This window comes from Spea bombifrons, chromosome 1, assembly GCF_027358695.1.
Source record: "Spea bombifrons isolate aSpeBom1 chromosome 1, aSpeBom1.2.pri, whole genome shotgun sequence".
NCBI classification, from domain to species: Eukaryota; Metazoa; Chordata; class Amphibia; order Anura; family Pelobatidae; genus Spea; species Spea bombifrons.
The window spans coordinates 102181614-102201649 of record NC_071087.1 but is presented as its reverse complement, the minus strand read 5'-3'; the positions used below and the strand labels follow the sequence as shown (position 1 = coordinate 102201649).

At 41.0% G+C, this 20036-nt stretch overlaps 2 protein-coding genes across 2 annotated transcripts in view; one reads left to right on the top strand and one right to left on the bottom strand.

Moving 5' to 3' along the window:
* Window positions 1–737: 737 nt before the first annotated feature.
* On the top strand, window positions 738–4686 carry RFK (riboflavin kinase). The gene is made up of 4 exons (XM_053466853.1): window positions 738–1153; window positions 2571–2722; window positions 3376–3478; window positions 4439–4686. Exons 1-4 carry the CDS (start codon window positions 847–849, stop codon window positions 4564–4566), a joined length of 690 nt encoding a protein of 229 aa, XP_053322828.1. The 5' UTR covers window positions 738–846; the 3' UTR covers window positions 4567–4686.
* A 6526-nt stretch (window positions 4687–11212) lies between these two features.
* PCSK5 (proprotein convertase subtilisin/kexin type 5) overlaps window positions 11213–20036 on the bottom strand; it is a 151806-nt gene continuing 142982 nt past the window's right edge. The window contains exons 31-37 of the mRNA XM_053466780.1: window positions 19792–20028; window positions 19406–19633; window positions 18571–18748; window positions 15618–15835; window positions 13769–13869; window positions 12753–12936; window positions 11213–11881 (exon numbers count right to left, since the gene is read on the bottom strand). Of these exons, the coding sequence (XP_053322755.1) occupies window positions 11472–11881; window positions 12753–12936; window positions 13769–13869; window positions 15618–15835; window positions 18571–18748; window positions 19406–19633; window positions 19792–20028 (1556 nt within the window). The 3' untranslated portion in view covers window positions 11213–11471. The remainder of the gene's footprint in view (window positions 11882–12752; window positions 12937–13768; window positions 13870–15617; window positions 15836–18570; window positions 18749–19405; window positions 19634–19791; window positions 20029–20036) is intronic.

Sequence of the window (20036 nt, the reverse complement as noted above, 5' to 3'; positions counted from 1 at the left end):
GGGTCTTGTTAAGGACATAAAACTTTCCCTTTTAATAACTGATTTAACTATTTGGCAATGATTTTAAACATGTGCACAGAATTTTACAACCCACATCAATCCATTACTACACTAACAGCCACAGCATTCTAGTATCAAAAGCACTAATCTGGAGGCTTAGATAACCTCAGATCAATGTACAGTATGAATCAGATCCACACTGATTAACCCTGAGATTTCGACCCTTGACTTTGAGATTGAAGCAAAACCCAAGTGTCACGGGTCCATAGTAACAGAATTAGTATCATTTAAAGCCCAATACAACACATACATATGCGCCAAGAAGCTCGGAGAAAATAGAGGAAAGGTCACGATGGAGTTGTCTTGCCTCCCCGTGTCACCAAACACAGAAAACATTGGCCAAGACGCTTGGTATGTTTTATAAGGTTAATTGTGCGACTGTTAACGACCGAGCAGGCCAGTTAGCCAACATAAGGACTTTATATATATATAATTACTTGTAGAACTATAACACTATCGAACTGCGCCTGAGATAATCACACCGGAAACACCAGCATTTCGCAACACTGCCTCGGAACACCGCGCATTGACGTAAGCCGGCGTTCCCAGAATGCAGCTGGGTAGTCACGTGACTAAACATAGTAAACGACCCAAGTCACGGTGACAAGAGGTGAAGGAGAAGCTTGTAGTACGAAGCTCCACCCAGCTGGTAGTGACGTGCGCTTACAAGATCACTGCATTACCAGTGAGCTGCGGGGGAAGTCTGGAATCTTCTGTCGTCCTCTGTAGGCAGCGTCTTGGGATCGTTTGTTTGTATTCACCCCTTTCATTAGCGTCGCCTTTGAGATGGCCCAGCGTCTTGCGTGTAGCGGCCGGCTTGGCTCTTCCTCGGCAGCAGGTGGAGGAGCCGGAGCCGTAGTAGTGGCTGTACCACCACCAGCAGCAACCGTGCCGGCCGGCGACTTCCTGCGTGGGCATAAACTGCAAGGACCGGCGGTGTTGGCTGTAGATCTTCCTCGAGCCATTGGAACCGGCGAAACGCTGCCTGTCGCCAAGAAAAGGGGAGCCATGAGCAGCTCCCTACCGTATTTCTGCCAGGGAGAGGTGGTGCGGGGCTTCGGGAGAGGCTCAAAGGAGCTGGGCATCCCCACAGGTGAGCACAGAGCAAAGGAGTGAGTGCCTCTTCACCTGCTTTCTCTCATGCTTATGCTCTCACATAATTGTATAACATTCAGTCCTCACACATCCCGCGCCTGTGAATGAACCATTTCTAGATTAGGTTACACAAGTGTTTCTCAACCTCGCCCCCCAGCTTTTGTAGCAGACCGTTCGTGGCAAACGCCATTCACATAAACCGTTGTCCCATTTCCTTTATTTATAGCCGGGTATCAAGTGACACCATATTGAGCTGCCCCCTTTTAATCACTTGCCCTGATTAGCAAATAGGCTACACTTTGGCACCAAAGGACAAAGCAAATGCGAGAGGCAGCGTTCTCAGTAAGATGTAATTGCTGCGCGGAGCCCCTTGCTCCCTGGTCTGCGCATTGTGCGTTTTATATAATATTTGCCGCCGTTATGAATTATGAGGGGCAAACATAGAGACACATAAAGTACCCTGCTGGGGTTTTATGAGGTAACCACACTGAGAATTGGGACCATTGAACACAATAGGCCTCTTTCATTATAATAGGCGAACCCAGAGTCCATGTGGCTTTTTCTCTTCTGATTACTTCATAGTCCGGTAATAGATTGGGTAATCTTTATAAAACGCGGTCCTCGGGCAGAGTGCTGAATGTGGAAGAATCAGCTGGAAAGTCCCGTGGTTGCCATGGTGACCAAAGATATCAGGGGGGGCAAGATTAAAGTTAGGTGCTCGCCTTAAAGTTTCAGAGCCTATGGGTAGCTGACATCCAACTAAGCTTAAATAATCATGTATGTCATATTACTTTTTGGGATAACAAACGTTATTTTTTTGGGGGGTGGGGTGAGTTATTTTAACTCTGCTGCTCCCAATTCTTTTTGTACCCGACTAAGAGCTGGCATCCGCGTAAGTCTGTGTGCCAGCTGTTGCATGTCCCCAATAGTCTTGTGATTTAATAAGTAGTACATTTTGTAACTTGCGAGCGAAGCAGAACATTAGTTTTCTCAGATCTGCACGATGGCCTCCGTATACTTGGGAGTTAATTAGTCAAGCGAAACTTCTAAATGTGTCTTCTAAGCTACAAGAAACATGCAGCGAGAAACTACAGTTCAGTAAAGTCCTCCATTATGCGCCCGTAATCCAAAGTCTCTGCTTCACAAGCATAGGACGATTCAATCATTTTTGCTTTGTGTTCTTGTCATGGCAAAAATGGCATGGAGGTATATATACCAGATCACTTCACGTTTGCAAGCCTGGCTCTCTCCACCTAATGTATCGGTTTGTCTTAGTCTGTCAATTCTTGTCTTGTCATACCCCTTTGAGTATATGTATTGACTGTCATGAAAATAAAGCCCAATATATAAATGTCATGTGACACAATTAAATGCTTATTAATGCTTCATGTATTTTTTTTTCTTTTTTTCAATAGCAAATTTTCCTGAGCATGTTGTGGATAACATTCCCACTGACTTAACTACAGGCATTTACTTTGGATGGGGATGTGTCGGAGGTGGTGACGTTTACAAAATGGTTATGAGCATCGGCTGGAATCCTTATTACAAAAACACCAAAAAATCTGTGGTAAGAAAGCTGCGTTTTCTCTGTTACTCTGTTTTGGTCTTAGATATGAAAAATAATAATAAGATATGCTCTTAAAGGTGCAGGCCAAGAACAAAGAGCTATAAATTGGAATAAGGTTTGGGACCTAAACTAATAGGAGTCACTTAATGCATACATTGTAAGAAAATAGGCAGCTGTTCTGCATCCTTATAATAATGGCTAGATCGTAAGTTTGAAGAGCCAGAGCCCTCTTTTGTACCAGTTTATTATTTATCCTACCGACTCTGATTGTAAAGTGGAATATGCTGGCACTATATAAAAATATGTAATGTAATTTCTATCAACCATCTGCATCCATACAATGCAGAATTGGTCAGTTATTTAAAGATGCTAGGATTCACAGAAATGTCCTGTGGTGGGGTGCTTATCCAGTCTCCTTATTCTGTATATATTAATACTCTACTCAATAAATACTCACTGTTTATGAACCCTACAGACATTCTCTTCTAAATAGAAAGAATAATGTAAAATACACTGAAATTTGCTTCTTTTCTCTTTTTGCCCATCGCGATCACTGTTTGAGTAAACTTCCCTCAAGTACGGTCCCTGAGCTGAATCCCTAGGTATATGTTGGAACGACTGGATTTTCATGCTTTTATTTTTTCCCCCCTCAGGAAACGCACATTATTCATCGATTTGATGAAGACTTCTATGGAGAAATTCTTCGAATAGTCATTGTTGGCTACATTAGACCAGAAAAAAGTTTTGAGTCGCTGGGTATGTCTTTATCATATCGATTTTGTATGACAGTGGTACAGTGAAGTATTCTTTAATAGTTTACTTGGCGCAGAACTAGAAAAAAAATAGCCGAAGCCAAGGCTTCATATACAAATATATATATATATATCTATATATATATATATATCACTACAAAAGCCTCTTTCCCCAAGTGCTAGAACTTCTACATTATCCATGTAGGCAGAGTAGCACCTTTTATCTGTATCAACAGTAAGCATATATTCAAAGTGCATGGTGTTATTACATTTACAACAACTTGGCTGAGCATTTAAGTGAAAATAAAAAAAAAAAAGCAACACATCAATACTGCCAATATAGTCTATTGTCGTCAATCAAAAATATAATTTATATAGTCTATATCATAACATACTATATTAACCTAGCAACACATGTAGAACATAATCCATATTAGACTGTACCAATGTGATGTTCCCCCAGCGTTTTGTCATGGACACCTTTTATCAAGGGTGAACAAGATCTGGGATTTTCTTATAATTAAGAACAATCTGTCTTGCTTTGTCTAACAATTATTTAAATGGTCTTAACAACCTAGTCTGACTTTGCAATGAACCTCCTAACCAGTGTCTGTGTTTTATGCTCGACAAAAGTGTAAGTAGTTAGGGAAACAAAATATAAATATAATTTATGTTGCGAAGAGGGCATCACAAACCTAATAAGAGGACACACAATGAATATTCATTCATCTTAAAGTAAAACAACACCACTGTTTTTTTTTAGCATGTATCTAGGAGATATATGGGCTTAATTGAAAAACATGGTCATATAATATAAGTAGTATGTTTGGTTACTACTTTCAATTGTATTATGGTTCAATGGATTATTTAAAAAAAAATAATAAAAATATATATATATATATATATATATCTCATATAAAATGATGCTTGCGTAATTCTAATGCTCCCTATCCTCAACTTGCAGATGCCCTTATTGCTGCTATACATGGTGACATTGAGGAAGCCAAAAGACAGCTGGACCTGCCGGAATTCAGAGAACTCAGAGACGATTATTTTAACGCTGCATCTCCTAAAATAATGAATGGCCATTAACCCAAGCTACCGTTGTGGCCACATCCTACTTGGACACATGTTTGGTTCTTGCTGGCTTTAAGGTTTATTTTATTTGTTTTATTTAAAATAGTGAATCAAATTGAAATAGAAAAGTATAACTTATAAAAAAAAAAAAAAAAAAAAACATCAACTATTTATATTTAGCCTGTGTTCCATGAGCAATTACAATGCACTTTAGTGTTATCTACCCATTACTGCTAAATACTGTAGACTAAGACCACTTTTATGCATTTCTAATTTTTGATCTGAGCATAATAGATCAGTTGGCGGATTTACCAAAAGGTGAAATGTTACAGGAGACGGCTATCTTGCTTTAATCTGTAGCTCTGTAACATACAGGTTTTTTCATTTTTCCTCTTGGTATTTCCCAAGAAGTGCTAGAACATCCTGCATAAACAGGAGTACTTATTACTCCATACGTCTCTGTGCTCTTTGTTATGTACATGGCTTTAAAATGAATCATTTTTGCTGTATACAGGATTATGAAGGCTGAAATCTGCAAATCTTTGGTTTACAGCAAAATGCCTGTAAGCATATTACAAGTATGTTATATAAACCGTTATTGGTCACTGCCTTGACAACTTTCTGCAGTTTTACATTTGTTTCTGGTTTGAGAATGTTAATGTTTACAAGTCAGTGTTGTCTACATCATGTAATTATTTCTATAAAAAAGGCAATATAAGAAATCTTGGATTATAATCCATTAGACATGAAAAGGTGTTAAACATTTTTTATTTTCGAAGCCATAAAACTGAAATGCCAATAACGTGCATAACTTTATACATTCTTGCTGGGCACCTAAAGTTAGGTACACTTCCTTTTTTTATTTTTTATTTTTTCTTCTTTGTGTAAATTAATTGTTCAGTGGCAGGTACCCACCCTGTAAATGTATATGTTTAACTTCCAGCAGTGAATGTTACCGACACTTCTATCAATGCTTTGTAGTGTACCTTCCGTATGTGTGTAAATGTCCCCAAGGACCGTTTTACCAACCTCTAGGCGATGGAGTTCTAGTGTACGTGTCGTGAAGTGCGTTTCCCAACCAGTTTAAAAGTTTGCTGTAAATGAGTAATGGTTCCCAAGTGCTGTCATCCACTACGACTAACTGTCCACGTGTTTACGTACACCTACTTGATGTTCGTAGTGTAGAGTCTTCTTCGGTTGGAATAGGTATGCATTTTAAATTGTTCCTCTTTTTCTCTATGGTGGTCTTCTATTTGTATTTGGAAGAAATCTTTTGGTATATCCTCAGTAAATTCACTGGGTGCACAAATGAATCCTCTGAGATATAAATAATAAACTCCAGGGTTTCTTTTGCAAAGCGGTTTAGTGGTCTGTGGCTTAACTGTTTAACGAGACAACATTTAAGTAATTATATTATCCAATAATATAAAATTGATATAGCGCTAAATTGTAGGTAATTCTTGAATTCCGTACTTCTGATTCAGCAAATTGCAGCTGAAAGCAAGCAAACCAGACCATTGGTGGTTCAAATGTACCAGTTAAAGCACCTGGGGGGGGGGAGACCTCTCTTAAAAACCATATTAGTTATTTCAATCCTATAGGATTCTGTCAACATTTTAAAAAGTTACTATTTAAAAATAAAAAGAATGCACTAGATATGTTTGTTTTTATGTAATGTATTATATGTAATTGTTTTTTTTCTTTATATTTGAAATGCCTTAAAAGCCTACTTAAATTCAAAAAAATTTAGGGGACCATGTAAATTTGTCTATAAACTTTAACAAGTCAGAACTACTTGGCTGTTACATCTAAATTTATCTGCTTTAGTCTAGTTCCTGCAGGCGAAACTTTTTTTTTTTCTTGACCTCTGATGAATGTGTACATTAAATGTATATTTTAATTAAAATAAACTTTATTTTTATTCTCATTTTGTACTTTCATTTTGTGTGCATTTAAAAATGTTATCCTACAACATTTCAACATTGCCTAAGAAAGCGCTCGTAAGTCTGTTCTTTATTTTATGGCTGTGATGAAAATTAGAAAATCCATTCATATCAAAGTTGCGATTTTCAACTACCATAATAGTAACACATATATAACATACTACATAGTGGCGTTCTCTCTTATGGATCAGTTCCTGAAAATCCTCTAGCCTGTAGGTTCATTTGTCGTGTTAATGATTTCTCTGTACACATATTTTAGGACTCCAAAAAGTTATATTATAAAGGAGCTGTATAAATATTTTGCAACGATGTAGTTGGGTTGATTTATCAAATGTTTTCTTTGCTTGTACTTCTCTAAGCATTGGTATCCGTGTGACTCTATGTAAACGGCAGCATGTTCTCTGGCCTTGTGATACTGTCTTCTAAGACTGTGGAGGTGTGCGTTCTTTACACTTTCTTTTGACAAATTTCTCTGTGGAGACAACTTGGAAAAACCGTCCAATGTGGCAAGGCGGCGGTCCTTCCTTGAGTGCTGCCAAGCAGAAAGGAGCCTGGGGCAGGGCCCTTCCATAATTCAGACAGGACTAGGTTGTGAGGGGCTGCAGGAGAGTCTCAGAAAAGCTGGGTTTCCATAAAGGAGGGATGGTGAAGTGCTTTCACGTACTACGATGGTGTCTCGCATGCAGGATTATAGAGATTGCCATCCTTACGTTACATTAAAACAGGCGTATGTAGTTCTTACAAGTTAGGGCAAGTCTATCGTCAATGCTTATGAAAGTGAGTTCCTGTTCAAACGAGCTTTAGGTAAGGATTAAGACAGGTGTCTGAGTAAGGAGTGTTAATTTCATCATTGGAATAATGCATGATTTAATTTGTCACCTTAGTCATTGCGCAATTATATTGAATCAGACACAATGGCATCATATTTGAATACCATTAGTGTAATACAAGAAGTAGTTCACCCTTTTGAAGACAAATGCTGTCTGCTTTTTTGGGGACTGATAAGCTAAGAGCCATCTCTCTGCATCTTAAGGCTCTTCTAAGTCCGCTCTAGAGGCCCTGTCTCCCTGTCAATCAACAGCCTGGTCTCCCCTAGCTGAGTCCATATTCTATGGTCTCAAGCTGACCCATCTAATGTAGCAGCTTTCACATTTTGGGTTATTTAAATTCCTGAACTTCTCTTCTGGCATTCCCTTTCTGGTGACACCACCAGAGAATCTCCCTCTCTAACAGAGACTCTTAAATCAGAGTTTTTTATTTTATTTTTTTTAAATCTCACAGAACTCACCAATACAAGCAATTCCACTTTAAAATGTCGTGCTTGCATCGCTACTTAAAACACGCTTCATTTTTGTCAGCACAGTCATGCATTTTAAAAATAACCAATACATTGAATTGAATTCCCATAAGGCTCTGCCAGACGAACTACTTCCATGATGCTGGCTGAGCGTCATGGGAAGTGCAGCAACAGTAAACCTGCAGATGCTAGCTGTGAACTAAAATTCCTATGATTCTCAGCCAGCCAGGTGCCCACCATAATGCTGGCTGAGCATCATTGGAAAAGTAGTCCACAGCAGCAGATTTTTTTTTAATTAAAAAAAGGCTAATGTTAGCCTCCCTCCCAGGACCCCTACACACTGCCTTTACACACACCTGCCTATAAACACACATATACACATACACTGCCTTTATACACACACACACACACACACACACACATATACATGTACACTGCTCTTATACACATACATATACCGTATTGGCTCCGATATAGGCTGCACCCGAATATAGGCTGCATCCTAAAAGTTAGGTGCTTTTTTAAAGAAAAAAATTTCTTAGAAAAAAAAAAAACACTTAGTGGAACAGATATGCTGCCACTCTGCCCCCGTGAGATATGCTGCCTGTAAGGACTTACCTGCCTCTCCGGTCCCGCTCCATGGCTGCTCCCGCGACGCTTCCTCCTCAGGCGGCTTCCCGGGCAGCGAGTTCCACCGCTACCCGGTCGTCGTCTTCACCGCATCGCCGACCACGCGGCAAACAGGTACCACGCCACCATGTGGTCAAAACTTAATATTGCACGTTACATTTGTAACATGCCTTTATAACCTCGGGTGACCTCTTCATGCAGGACACGCCTCCTCCTCTCCTATTTAAACCCGGACTTCCTTTTCTGGCTCACCCTTGGTTGGTGTATTTTTGCTATTTGCTTGCGCATTAGATTGTGACTGACTGCTCCGGTTTGACTTGGCTTGTTGACCTCCTTCCTGTCTCCTGATTCGGCTCCTGATTCGGCTCCTGATTCCTGCTCGTCTGGTATTGATTCGGCTTGTTGACCTCGTCTCTGGATTCTGATTTGGCTTATCCTGATTACCTGTCTGACCCGGTTGGTTCTCTGACTTTCTGGTTTCTGTGTGGCCTGGCCCACTCTGCCATCTGGGGTCCTACCTCACCATACCATTACACTGCCACTCTGCCCTCCCCAGACATGCTGCCACTCTGCCCCCCCGAGATATGTTACCACTCTATCCCCCCCCTGAGATATGCACTCTGCCCCCGAGATGTGCCCCCCCCGAGATATGCTGCCACTCTATCCCCCCCCTGAGATATGCTGCCACTCTACCCCCAAGAGGTCCCCCCCTCTAGACTTACCGGTGCAGACTCCCCGGGTTCTTGCAGGGCCGGCGGGGGGCAGCTACGCAGTACGCGTATTCAACTTCCGGTGCTGGCACTTCCGCCGTTGGAAGTGCCGGCAAGGAAGATTGTTAGCGTACATCACGCAGATGTTTACCGGCTGCGGCAATGCAAGCGTTAACAACCTCTAGCTGCTGGCACGTCTGCACGATGTGCTTTAACAATCTCCCTTGCCGGGACTCCCCCCGTGGGAAATCCTGGCAAGGGAGATTGTTAAAGCACATTGTGCAGATGTGCCGGCAGCGGGGGCTGTTTACGCACATCGCCGCTGCCGGTGAATGTCTGCACGATGCGCTTAGACAATCTCCCGTACCGGCACTCCCCCCATTGAAAGTGCTGGCAGGGGAGGCTGTCTGAGCGTATCAGAGAGTAGGATGCAGGTCCCCTGCACCGCTGCGGGGGATCTGTATCCTAACCCTGCTGCCTGCCCGGCACTCGGAACTGCATGTCCCGGGTGTCGGGCGCTAGACCCCGAATATAGGCCGCACCCCCACTTTAAAGACTTAAAGTGGGGAAAACAGTGCGGCCTATATTTGAGCCAATACGGTACTTGTACACTGCCCTTACACATACACACATATACATGTACACTGCCCTTTGATTTTGGAATCAAAACATTTGCTACTGCAAACATTTTTAGATGAAAAAGTTCTATTTTATTCAGTGGAACAAAACACTGATCACATTATTCTTCACGATATTCTTGTAAGAAACTTATTTCTTTATTAATTCATGTAAACTATTTTTTCATATTTAATAGAAGCTATGATTGAGAAATTTTAGTTTTTTGTTTTTATTTACTTTTATTTGCCAACCTGCCCCCCCCAGTTATGCACATCTGCCCCCAGAAATGCCCTATACCCCCTGTATGGCACTCTGCTTCCCTGATATGCCTTATACCCTCCTATATGCCACTCTGCCCCATGATATGCCTTTTAACCCATTATATGCAAATCTGCCTCCAGAAATGCTTTATACCCCTATATGCCACTCTGGCATATAGGGGGTTAAAAGGCATATCATGGGACAGAGTGGTATATAGGGTCTCTGCCTCCAGAAAAGCCTTAGGCCCCCCATATAACACCCCCCCCCCAAACTTACCACTGCTTCTGACTCCCTGGTGTCTGGTGGGGCAGCGGGTGGAGGCCGGTGTTCATTAAATTAAAGGGGCTGGCGTGCACGCACCGCGCCGCCCAATTGCCATGTCTCAAGTAGAGTCATCAATCCTACTTCTCAGCATAAGAAATGATGTCACGCCAAAGCTGAACAGACACTTTAAAATCCCTGACACCCCATGCTGTAGAAGTGAGTACTTTAATATGCATTCCTCCAAAACGAAAAGAAAAGCTTTTACCTGACACAGAATTTGTAGCCATGGTGCGAACCCTTCTTTCTTCCGCCATGATCTGAAATTTCTTGCCACTGGGAAATGCATTTGGCTGAATATTTAGCACAGCATTTATGTGGGGATAGGGAGAGGGGCAATTGCATTTGAGGACATTCTACAGAATCCCCCCATGCATTGCAAAACAGACCATAGGAAAACTTATAGGGACCGTGCATGTATCATATGAATTACATTGAATATGAGGGCTGGCGTTTTCCTATAAGAAAAAAAGTAAACAAAAACAAAAATGAGTCTGCATTGTTGTGCCATGCCTATTCTGCATCCAGTGCCTTCTCTTCAATCACTTCCCAAAGTCTATCAGGGATTACCCCTCACTTGGATTTATTCACTACATTTATCAGCTCTTTGTGTAAGCAGTGAGTCCGGTTCCTTATACCAGTCTGGTCACCATCACCTATGCCCTGATTAATATAGCTGTCTGTGTCTGTAATGGCAGCCATTATTATGCACTGCCAAATACCTGTGCATGTGCATAATTGGAGTATAAAGAAGCAAGGTAGTCAGGGTATGGAAGAAGAAATGAAGAGGCTTTTTTTTTTCCAGTAATGGAGGAAAGTACAACTTAGTGATGTCATTCTACTACCAACTTATTTGATATAAGGAAAAATTACAAAAACTCATTAAAAGGAAGACTTTATTTCAAGTATACAGCAGTCAAAAACAGAATTACAGGCAAACTGGCACCAATGTGAAACAGAGAAATATGGTACACTTAAAAGTTAAATATGATTAAAACATTGTTTAGTTTCCACAAATACTTCCTTTAAACTATTTAGAAGACCAGTAAATAATCCCACTGGTATTCTTATCTGTTATCTGCAAGAGCAAATTCTCAGTTCCCTTGTCGATGGGCTAAAAGTCATCGGCATGTCCTTCCATTATCTAAAGTTATAGCTCTCATCATCGTATTCTAAATCATCTTCCTCGTCGTCTTCCAACAGACCATACTTAAATTTCCGATAGACGGTGCCATCCTGACCCATGTAAACAATATCATCGTCATCATCATCATCCTCTTCCTCATCACGGTCATGATACTCAATCACTTGATCCTGCTGAAAACTGGATGTACTTTCTCTGCTGCTCTTAAAAGACTGAAACGATTTAGTTTGGTCTGGAAGCTTTTCATATCCGGCTTTGGTAACAGGTTTAGCCTTTGATCGAGCTCTCCTCCAAAAAAATATGGAAGCTCCTATGACGAGCATCAGCAAAATCAATGTAGCCGCGATCAAGGCAGTCTTCTTTCCTTTGTTCTCGGTTAAAAAACCGATTTGTAGGACACATTCTTCTGCAAAAACAGTACAAAAACATTGTTAATATACATCTTTCATGTCACACCATAGCTTATGTGGAATAAAATTAGTTACACTGCTGTAACTTGCTTTAAGGGATGCTCAGTGGTTTACAAAATGTGGTGTGCTGGTCAATAGAATGTGCAAGATAGCTCCCAGGAGGATGTAAAACATGTTACAGAAAAAAATTGTTTGTGTCAGTAAGACAGCAAATGGGGACAGGAAAGATATCTCATTGCATCTTTGTAACTACTATCTATCTCTCAGCACCTCTAATACCTCTTATGAAGACCTCCTCTAAACATACAATGAAAAGAATAAACTCAAAGAAGGGTAATGCTTATCTAGATAGAGTAAGTGGGGTCTGGTGGGGCAGAGACTTCTAGATTGAAAAGAGCACATCTAGAGCACATCTACAATTGGTGTACGGTTCTTTGAATGGATATGTGCTCACTGGGGATCTACACGCATACACACCCCAATGTGTATGGAGGAATAGTGGTTGGTGGCAACTATGTTTGATGTCTTATTAGGTTGCCTTGATGACTTATTGAGTTGATGATTATTTCTGTTAGTAATTTCCATAGTCTTACAAATAAAGATATGTACAGTATTGATTTTATAAAAGAATAGTCATGTGCAACCAGATATTTCAGATTCAAATCAAGGTGGGATCATTAACACAGGCAACTGATAAGCCTAAATATTCTATAGCTAAGATGGATTGACACTGACGGTAGTATAACTTACTGTTAGCAAATCCCTCCTCTGCTGCATGGGCTTTAGATCTGCAGTTCACACACACATATATACGGACTCTTGCAATTATATAGGTTGTTCTAGGTTGTTACTGTATGTTCAGCTTACCCAGTGATTTGGTACAGTCACAGCATTCAGCTGACTCTTCAGGTTTGGCACTGCAGCAATGAATACACCGGCTTTCATCCACATGAAGAACCATGCTGGCTGGACATGTTGTACAATTGAGAGGGCCAGGTCCCTTACACTCTATGCAGCTATCATGACATCTCTCACACTGCACTTCCGGATCCTTACAAAAAATATATGCCATATACAATTACACATTAGACATTTTTTTATTTTGCATATTAAGCTAAGCACAATGTTGTCTTGTGAAACCAAGAACTCCCTTTTAATTTCTGCTGCCTCGATGGCAAGCTCAAATATATTGTTGAGTAACACAGTGACCGGGAATATATTTTGCACACAGACAAGATGACTGACAGGACAGGATTGCTCAGATCACTGACTAGTAATGGTCAAACAGATATTCTCCAAAATGGTTCTTGTAGGGTTCACAGCTACAAAACAGCAAGTTATAAAATAATGCCTAAAGTCTACATTAATGTGTATGCGTGTTGAATAACAATCAAACGAGGGAAAATCCTGCATCCTATGATCCAACTCTTAAAGGTTAAATGGTAAATCAGGCCAGGGGCCATTGCCCCACTGCCTCTTTGCCAGCCCTGTTCTCCCTTTTAACCACCCAGGGACCCTGGGCAAACCTTTGTCATCGGCAGCCATCCAGGTCGTGCCTGCCCCATGTCCTATTTTTTGTGTTGCAACATGCAGCTGTTCATTTGGCAGCCACACTTAAAAACTCAGGTTCAGTGGCCCGGAAAACCTCCTGCTTCTAACCTCAATTTACCCCATGTCCCTGTTCTCAAATACCATTGTCCCTTGTGCTCCCCAACCTGACTATGCCCATCGCCATTCCACTGTGTCCAGGATGCCTGTGCCTCCCATCCCACATTTGCTACCAAGTTTGGTATTAGGAGTGAAAACCTATTGTGAGTTGGTTCTCTAAAAGGTCAAAGAAGCAAGTTACATACTATGAAGAACTGACTGCCATACAAGAATACCTCTTTAACTTTAAACTCTCCAGCCAGACAGTCGGATTGGCAAATTCCTCCCACAAGATGGTAGCTCCAGACACAGGATGTACAAGATACGGCCCCAAAACCTATAAAGTAAAAGGAACATTTTATCAACCGGAGATTAGTCGCAAACATCAACAAACTATTATGACTGTGATCCAAGTCAGCAGGGTAGATATGGTTGCAAATGAAGGTCTTTTGTTATAATTCCTCGATGAAGGAAAGAAGGTAAAGGTGGCCTTGAGTGCTTGCATGAAGATAAAAGGTTACAGCTGCTGAAAGTGGCTGGGTAGCTTTTCTATCGACATGTTCTCTGTGGCTTATTTAATAAACAGTATAATGGCTCTCACACTAACGTATAGGCTGTACACATCTCCATATGCCATGTACAGTATAATATAAATAATAATGTTTACAGATAATAATACTAAGTAACACCCTAGCAAAATAAGTGTAGCTTAATCAATCCAAAGAACATATATATATATATATATATATATATATAATAACCTGATAATTTCAAACTGGTTAACATATTCATATAACAAAGTCTAGTCTGAAATAACTAAAAATACCTGAAATGCCTAAAATACAATGTAACCTCATAAAGTTTTGGATTGTGAATCAATTGTATCTGTGCTTACGTTACTCTATATTATATCCTATAAAAATGCTATCATACCTCGAGGAGCTACAAAGGAGGCACGTTTCAGAATGTGGAAAGTGTAAACGTTGCTTTCATAAAGTTACACTCATTAATGCTAGAGTTTTACTAATGATGAATCACTATTCAGAGTACTAACGTCCACGTAACAATGAATGCAGTCGATTCATGCAATCTATAGACAAAGTACTTTACCGTATTGGCTCGAATATAGGCCGCACTTTTTCCCCCCACTTTAAGTCTTTAAAGTGGGGGTGCGGCCTATATTCGGGGTCTAGCGCCCGACGCCCGGGACATGCAGTCCCGGGCAGGCAGCAGGTTTAGGATACAGATCCCCGCAGCGGTGCAGGGGACCTGCATCCTACTCTCTGATACGCTCAGACAGCCTCCCCTCCCAGCACTTCCCATTGGGGGAATGCCGGCACGGGAGGTTGTCTAAGCGCATCGTGTGGACGGTCACCGGCTGCGGCGATGCGGGTAAACAGCCTCGGGCAGCGGAGGTTGTTTACCGGCTGAGTGCTGGCACCGGAATTTGTATATGCGTATTGCGTAGATGTCCCCCGCCGGCCCCGCAAGACACCCGGGAGTCTGCTCTGGTAAGTCGGGGGGGGGGCAGAGTGGCAGCATATCTCGGGGGAGGGAGGACAGTGGTAGCATATCTCAGGGGGGGAAGAGGAGGAGGACAGTGGCAGCATATCTGGGGGGGGAGTGGCAGCATATCTCGGGGGGGGGAGACAGAGTGGCAGCATGTTTTTTTGGTGCTTTTTTAAAGGAAAAAAACTTTTTCTTTAAAAAAGCACCAAACCTTTAGGGTGCGGCCTACATACGAGGGCGGCCTATATCCGAGCCAATACGGTAATATCTATAACTGTTGCTCATAATCATCTGGGCTGTTGAACAACAATAGTGTTGTAACGAGACTAAACAAGGATTTGTTTTCTACTAGAAAAGGAATCCTAGTAGCAATCTTTTAAAATAGCAACCAATAAACTGCCATAAACTTAAACTTCCATAGGTTTAGACTACTTTTCAAACGTTTGCGAAAGTAAAATCTTTATATAAAATAAGATATATATTATTTATTATGTTTACATTTACAGCTTGTCTCCCTCACTGGGTTGTGCCCCCCCCCCCAGTTAAGAATACAAGTGGGTCGTATCCATCTCTTACTAGTGCATGTCCTGCAGGTGGGATGGCATCGTTCACAGGTTCTTTTAACAGTGTCTTCATGGTAGTACTCCGGACACGAGCTGTAACATTCCTGTTTACTGCGCATGAAGAAGAAGTTCTTGTGGCATGACAGACATTCAGTAGGTTGGGGGCCTGAACACTTTTCGCACTTCTTGTCACACATTTCACACTTTCCGGTGGTGTTATCCGCATAATAGCTAATGTCAGGGAACAACAGACAGACAATGTATTTATTTGATTTGACCCAGATGGCCACATCTCACAATTCATTAATAACATGTAATACTCTGATAACATATTCATATCATTTCAAGGCAGGGACGACCAATTAACCCATCTTACTAGTTTATTTTTTTTCAATCTTTCATTCCATTCAGGAAACAGACATTTCATCATATTATTTTATGAATAATAGTTTTTTTTATCACTTCTGCTGGAGTTTGTGAAAGAGTTCCTGCTACTCTTTCACAATCAGTAGTACTTCGTAAAATTGGGAGGAGGTACAAGGAAAAGGCATTTTTCACTGCTTCCTTCCAGACCTGTCTCTTTGTCATGATGCCGTTACTCATTAATTACAAAACTGACAAGATTCCCTGCAAGGTAACAGGGAACACATCTGTGATACAGAGCTGTGTTTGGGACTCACTGAATGTGCGACCTCTATAGGTCCTTCTAATGGTGAAGTTTCTGGCCAGCAAATTACTGTATATTGGGGCTCAAAGATCATTATTACCACATACTCAGGTGCAGTCTATTACTTCTGTCACTCAAACCTCCATATCGCCTACTCCTTCTAAACTGTTGTCCCTTGTTTCTCAATAGTTCCTCTGCCCTGCCTATTTTCTTTCAACTCTCCGTAGCTTCTCTGTCCTGCCCTTCTCCTCCATTCTTCTCCTCCATTCTTCTCCTCCATCTCCAGGTCATTCATCTGGCCTTTCTCTCTCACTCGTTCTTTACTCATTAAATTATTTCTAGTTTTATCTCCCATCCATACCTGTAAGTTTTCAGGTAAACTGACTCTTGGGTGTGAGTGTGTTGGTTAGTGTGGGGCATGAATTACGGAGTGCTGCATGTGGCTGTTTTTGGATCGCGTGGCTGAGATGTGTGATGTGTATGTTTGAGCGAGGGGGTTTGTGTTTGGGTGTACGTCATTGTGACTGAGAGTGGTCAATGTGTCTAGACCTGCATACATTTGGATGAGGTTAGTCAGTGGGTTCAAGTGGGGTCAGTGTGGCAAAGAGTGAGCAGTATGTGTTGACATCAGTGGGGTTGAGAGTGGTCAGTGTGTCCTGGTTTGTGTGAGAATGGCTGACTGTGTTGGTTTGGCTGATGGTGCTCAATGTGTTTGAGTTTGTGAAATGTCATCATTATGGGTATGCATCTTTCAAAAGATAGTTTGGGGTTAACTAAGTATCTGTATTATAAATGTTGCTCTTTCACCTGAGAAATTTATTTTAGGGGAATATGATGATTTTGGGAAAGCACGAAGACCAGTGGTATGAAGATGGTGGGGGCATGATACCAGTGGTGTACTTATTATGGGGGTGCCGAAGAAAACAGTATGTTTGTAATAGCACTATGCAACATGAGGATGATATTTAATTATTTTCACGCCATTTTTATTCCTAATCTGGCCCTGCCTGCATGATGTTTAGTCTTATGGGATATACTTGGTGAACTTATTATCTATTTCAAACGACATGGTTTCTTTCACTATGTAAAACAAAGCAAATAACGTAACTGGACCTGTAGGATGAGGTTGTAAAGCTATGCAAGGTTATGATATGACGATACAGCCTAATATTTTCAAAACGTAATTTTCTTGAGATAAAGCTTGAGGTCACCTTGTTCCGAAGCGGAGAAAATAATTAAAATCCACAAGGTCTGTTTATCAAAAACCCGCTAAAAATCTGATGCATAGTAATTCCAAATATATCAAAAGGCAAATTCACACTGCTTCATGTTTGTATTAAAGCTAGCTCTGGTCTAATACCACTGTAGTTCTGGTGCCTAAAGATTATATTTTAATGGTTTTTATTTGACCACATGAACTATGTCACTAGTTAGTTTATCAAGGTTAATTTATCCTTCAGCCTCATTTACCAAACTCCAGCAGCTCAATATTTTGCTGTACATTTTTAATTTATGTAAATTCATACTCTTGGGTCTTTTCGCTACTAGTTGAGTGATGGACCAGGCTTTGTGACGTGCTAACACGTGCAAAACAAATGGTATATTCAGCAATTGATCAAGGACCACCTCCTGCTTCCAACACCCTTTTTTCGAGGGGTTGGGGTTAATAAACAAATCAGCCATCTATAAAACCCCTATGTGGAACACAGAGCTCTATGGTCAGCTTAAATCCCTGTTAGCTGAGACCTGAGCTGAGTGGCAGTTTAAGCTAAATCGTCATCCATTGCATAGTAGATGGGTAATTAAATCCTCTGTTTCCATTCACAAAGTTTAAATTTTGGGGGCGGCCAAAAGCAATTTCTGAAACCCTTCCCATTGCCGTGAGCACTTTTTAACTGTATTACATGGTACGTAGACTTCCTCTTCAGCAGAATTGCTTATCAAAGACATTTACTGTAGGTCTGCAGTTTAATAATTGATACCCTGTATGGTGCTCTTTTACAAGGTTACAAGCTTGCACTTTACGCCAATGATAATGAAGCAGATGCATTTGCTATTATTATTAACCACGCATCTACAGTAATAGCCACCAATTGGTCTGTCTGTGAAACATTAACCCAGAAATCGTTTTCAACATCTTGTGTGTTACCTGAGTTGACTGAATGCTAATTCATTGTTTTATATTCCATTGGTTTTAGTTAGTGTGGTGGGTGGTTAGGAAGTGGGGATTTGTTAAATCGGGGTTAAAACAAACAAACAAAAAAAAGCTATAGATAGACCTGTAAAGAATGTAACTCACCCAGTGGTGCAGACATTTACACAAGAGTGTCCCAGGGCATACAAGCCTGCTTTGCAAGTTAAACAGTTGATACTTCTCCTCCCTGTGCAAGTCTCACAAGTGCTGTGACAGGGGACACACGAGCCTTGCTCCTCGTCTGCATAGTATCCATCTGGGCAATTCTTCACACAGGTGGAATCTGAGGACAGGTTTGGAGATTTGGAGAGTCCTGGTGTTATTTAGTTATCCTGAATAATCATTGCCTGCGTAGGTACCTGTTATGGCCTGAAACTCCCTAGCGTAGACAGATTGGTAATGGTTTGAAGGCCCTGCACAGAATGCCTTGAGAAATGATGTTGAGAAAATATACTATAGCTGTTGAAATCAACTAAATAATATGCTTGGACAATGGAAGAAAAAATTGGTTTACCTGACTGCACCAGCATAAGGCAAAACACAGACAAAGGATATTTGTTGATGGCATCTTTGAAACTGTATACTTCTTCTAGATTCAAAGTAGGACACAAACAACTTCATTTTTTAGAAGCCCTGTGTCTTCTATAAGAATTTTGGAGTTTTTGAAACCTGAAACCTGTTTTCATTTCAGAACAATCCTTTTTCTTTGGTGAGACTTATGTTGGATGATGCACAACAGTCTTTAGATGCAACAGGGGACTTAAAATATATTCTCTCATATGAGATAACTTCAGCAGTAAAGCTAAAATTAAGGTAACTCATCTAAGATGTATATTATACAGTCAGCTAAGATTATATAAGGAATGTTTACCATCATGTTGGCTGTAATGTACAATAAATAAAACAATTGTCGATTCCATATATTAAGGCAGGAACCTACCAAGAAGATAGTGATTTTCTTTGCAGGTCAGGCAGTGGTGTCCTGTGGGCCCCGTACACCTCAGGCACTGCTTATGACAAGGACGGCAGCCCCTGTACTCTTGTAAGTACTCATACAAAGTGCACTCACTGTGGGACACACAGTCGCCTTGGCTGTTTTTAAAAAAGTCAGCTTTACATTCATCGCAAGACCCATGGGAAGAACAAGACTCACATGTTGTATCACAGTCTGCGGGAAAAAAAGATACAGTACCTTGTGAGATGCCATCTGCAATGAAAGTAAGTATTTGTAGGTGGACATACTAGATGTCCTACACATGTGATCATAAGAAACACATGTTGCTGGTGATATATTTACAATTGCTACATATAAAACCCATGTCATACCTTGGCAATCTTTGGTTCCTGGTTCATAATATGTTCCTTTAGGGCATGTCTTGAAGCATCCGCCATTGTATAGGAAGTAGCTAGAGCTGGAGCATTTCTCGCAGTCATTTGGTTTTGGCCCATTACATGTCGCACACATTGGGTCACACGGCAGACAGTTTCCCATATCATCATAATATCCTTCAGGGCAATAGTCCAGACATTCCTCCTCATATAGGAAATAGTCAGGCATACACGCTAAAAAA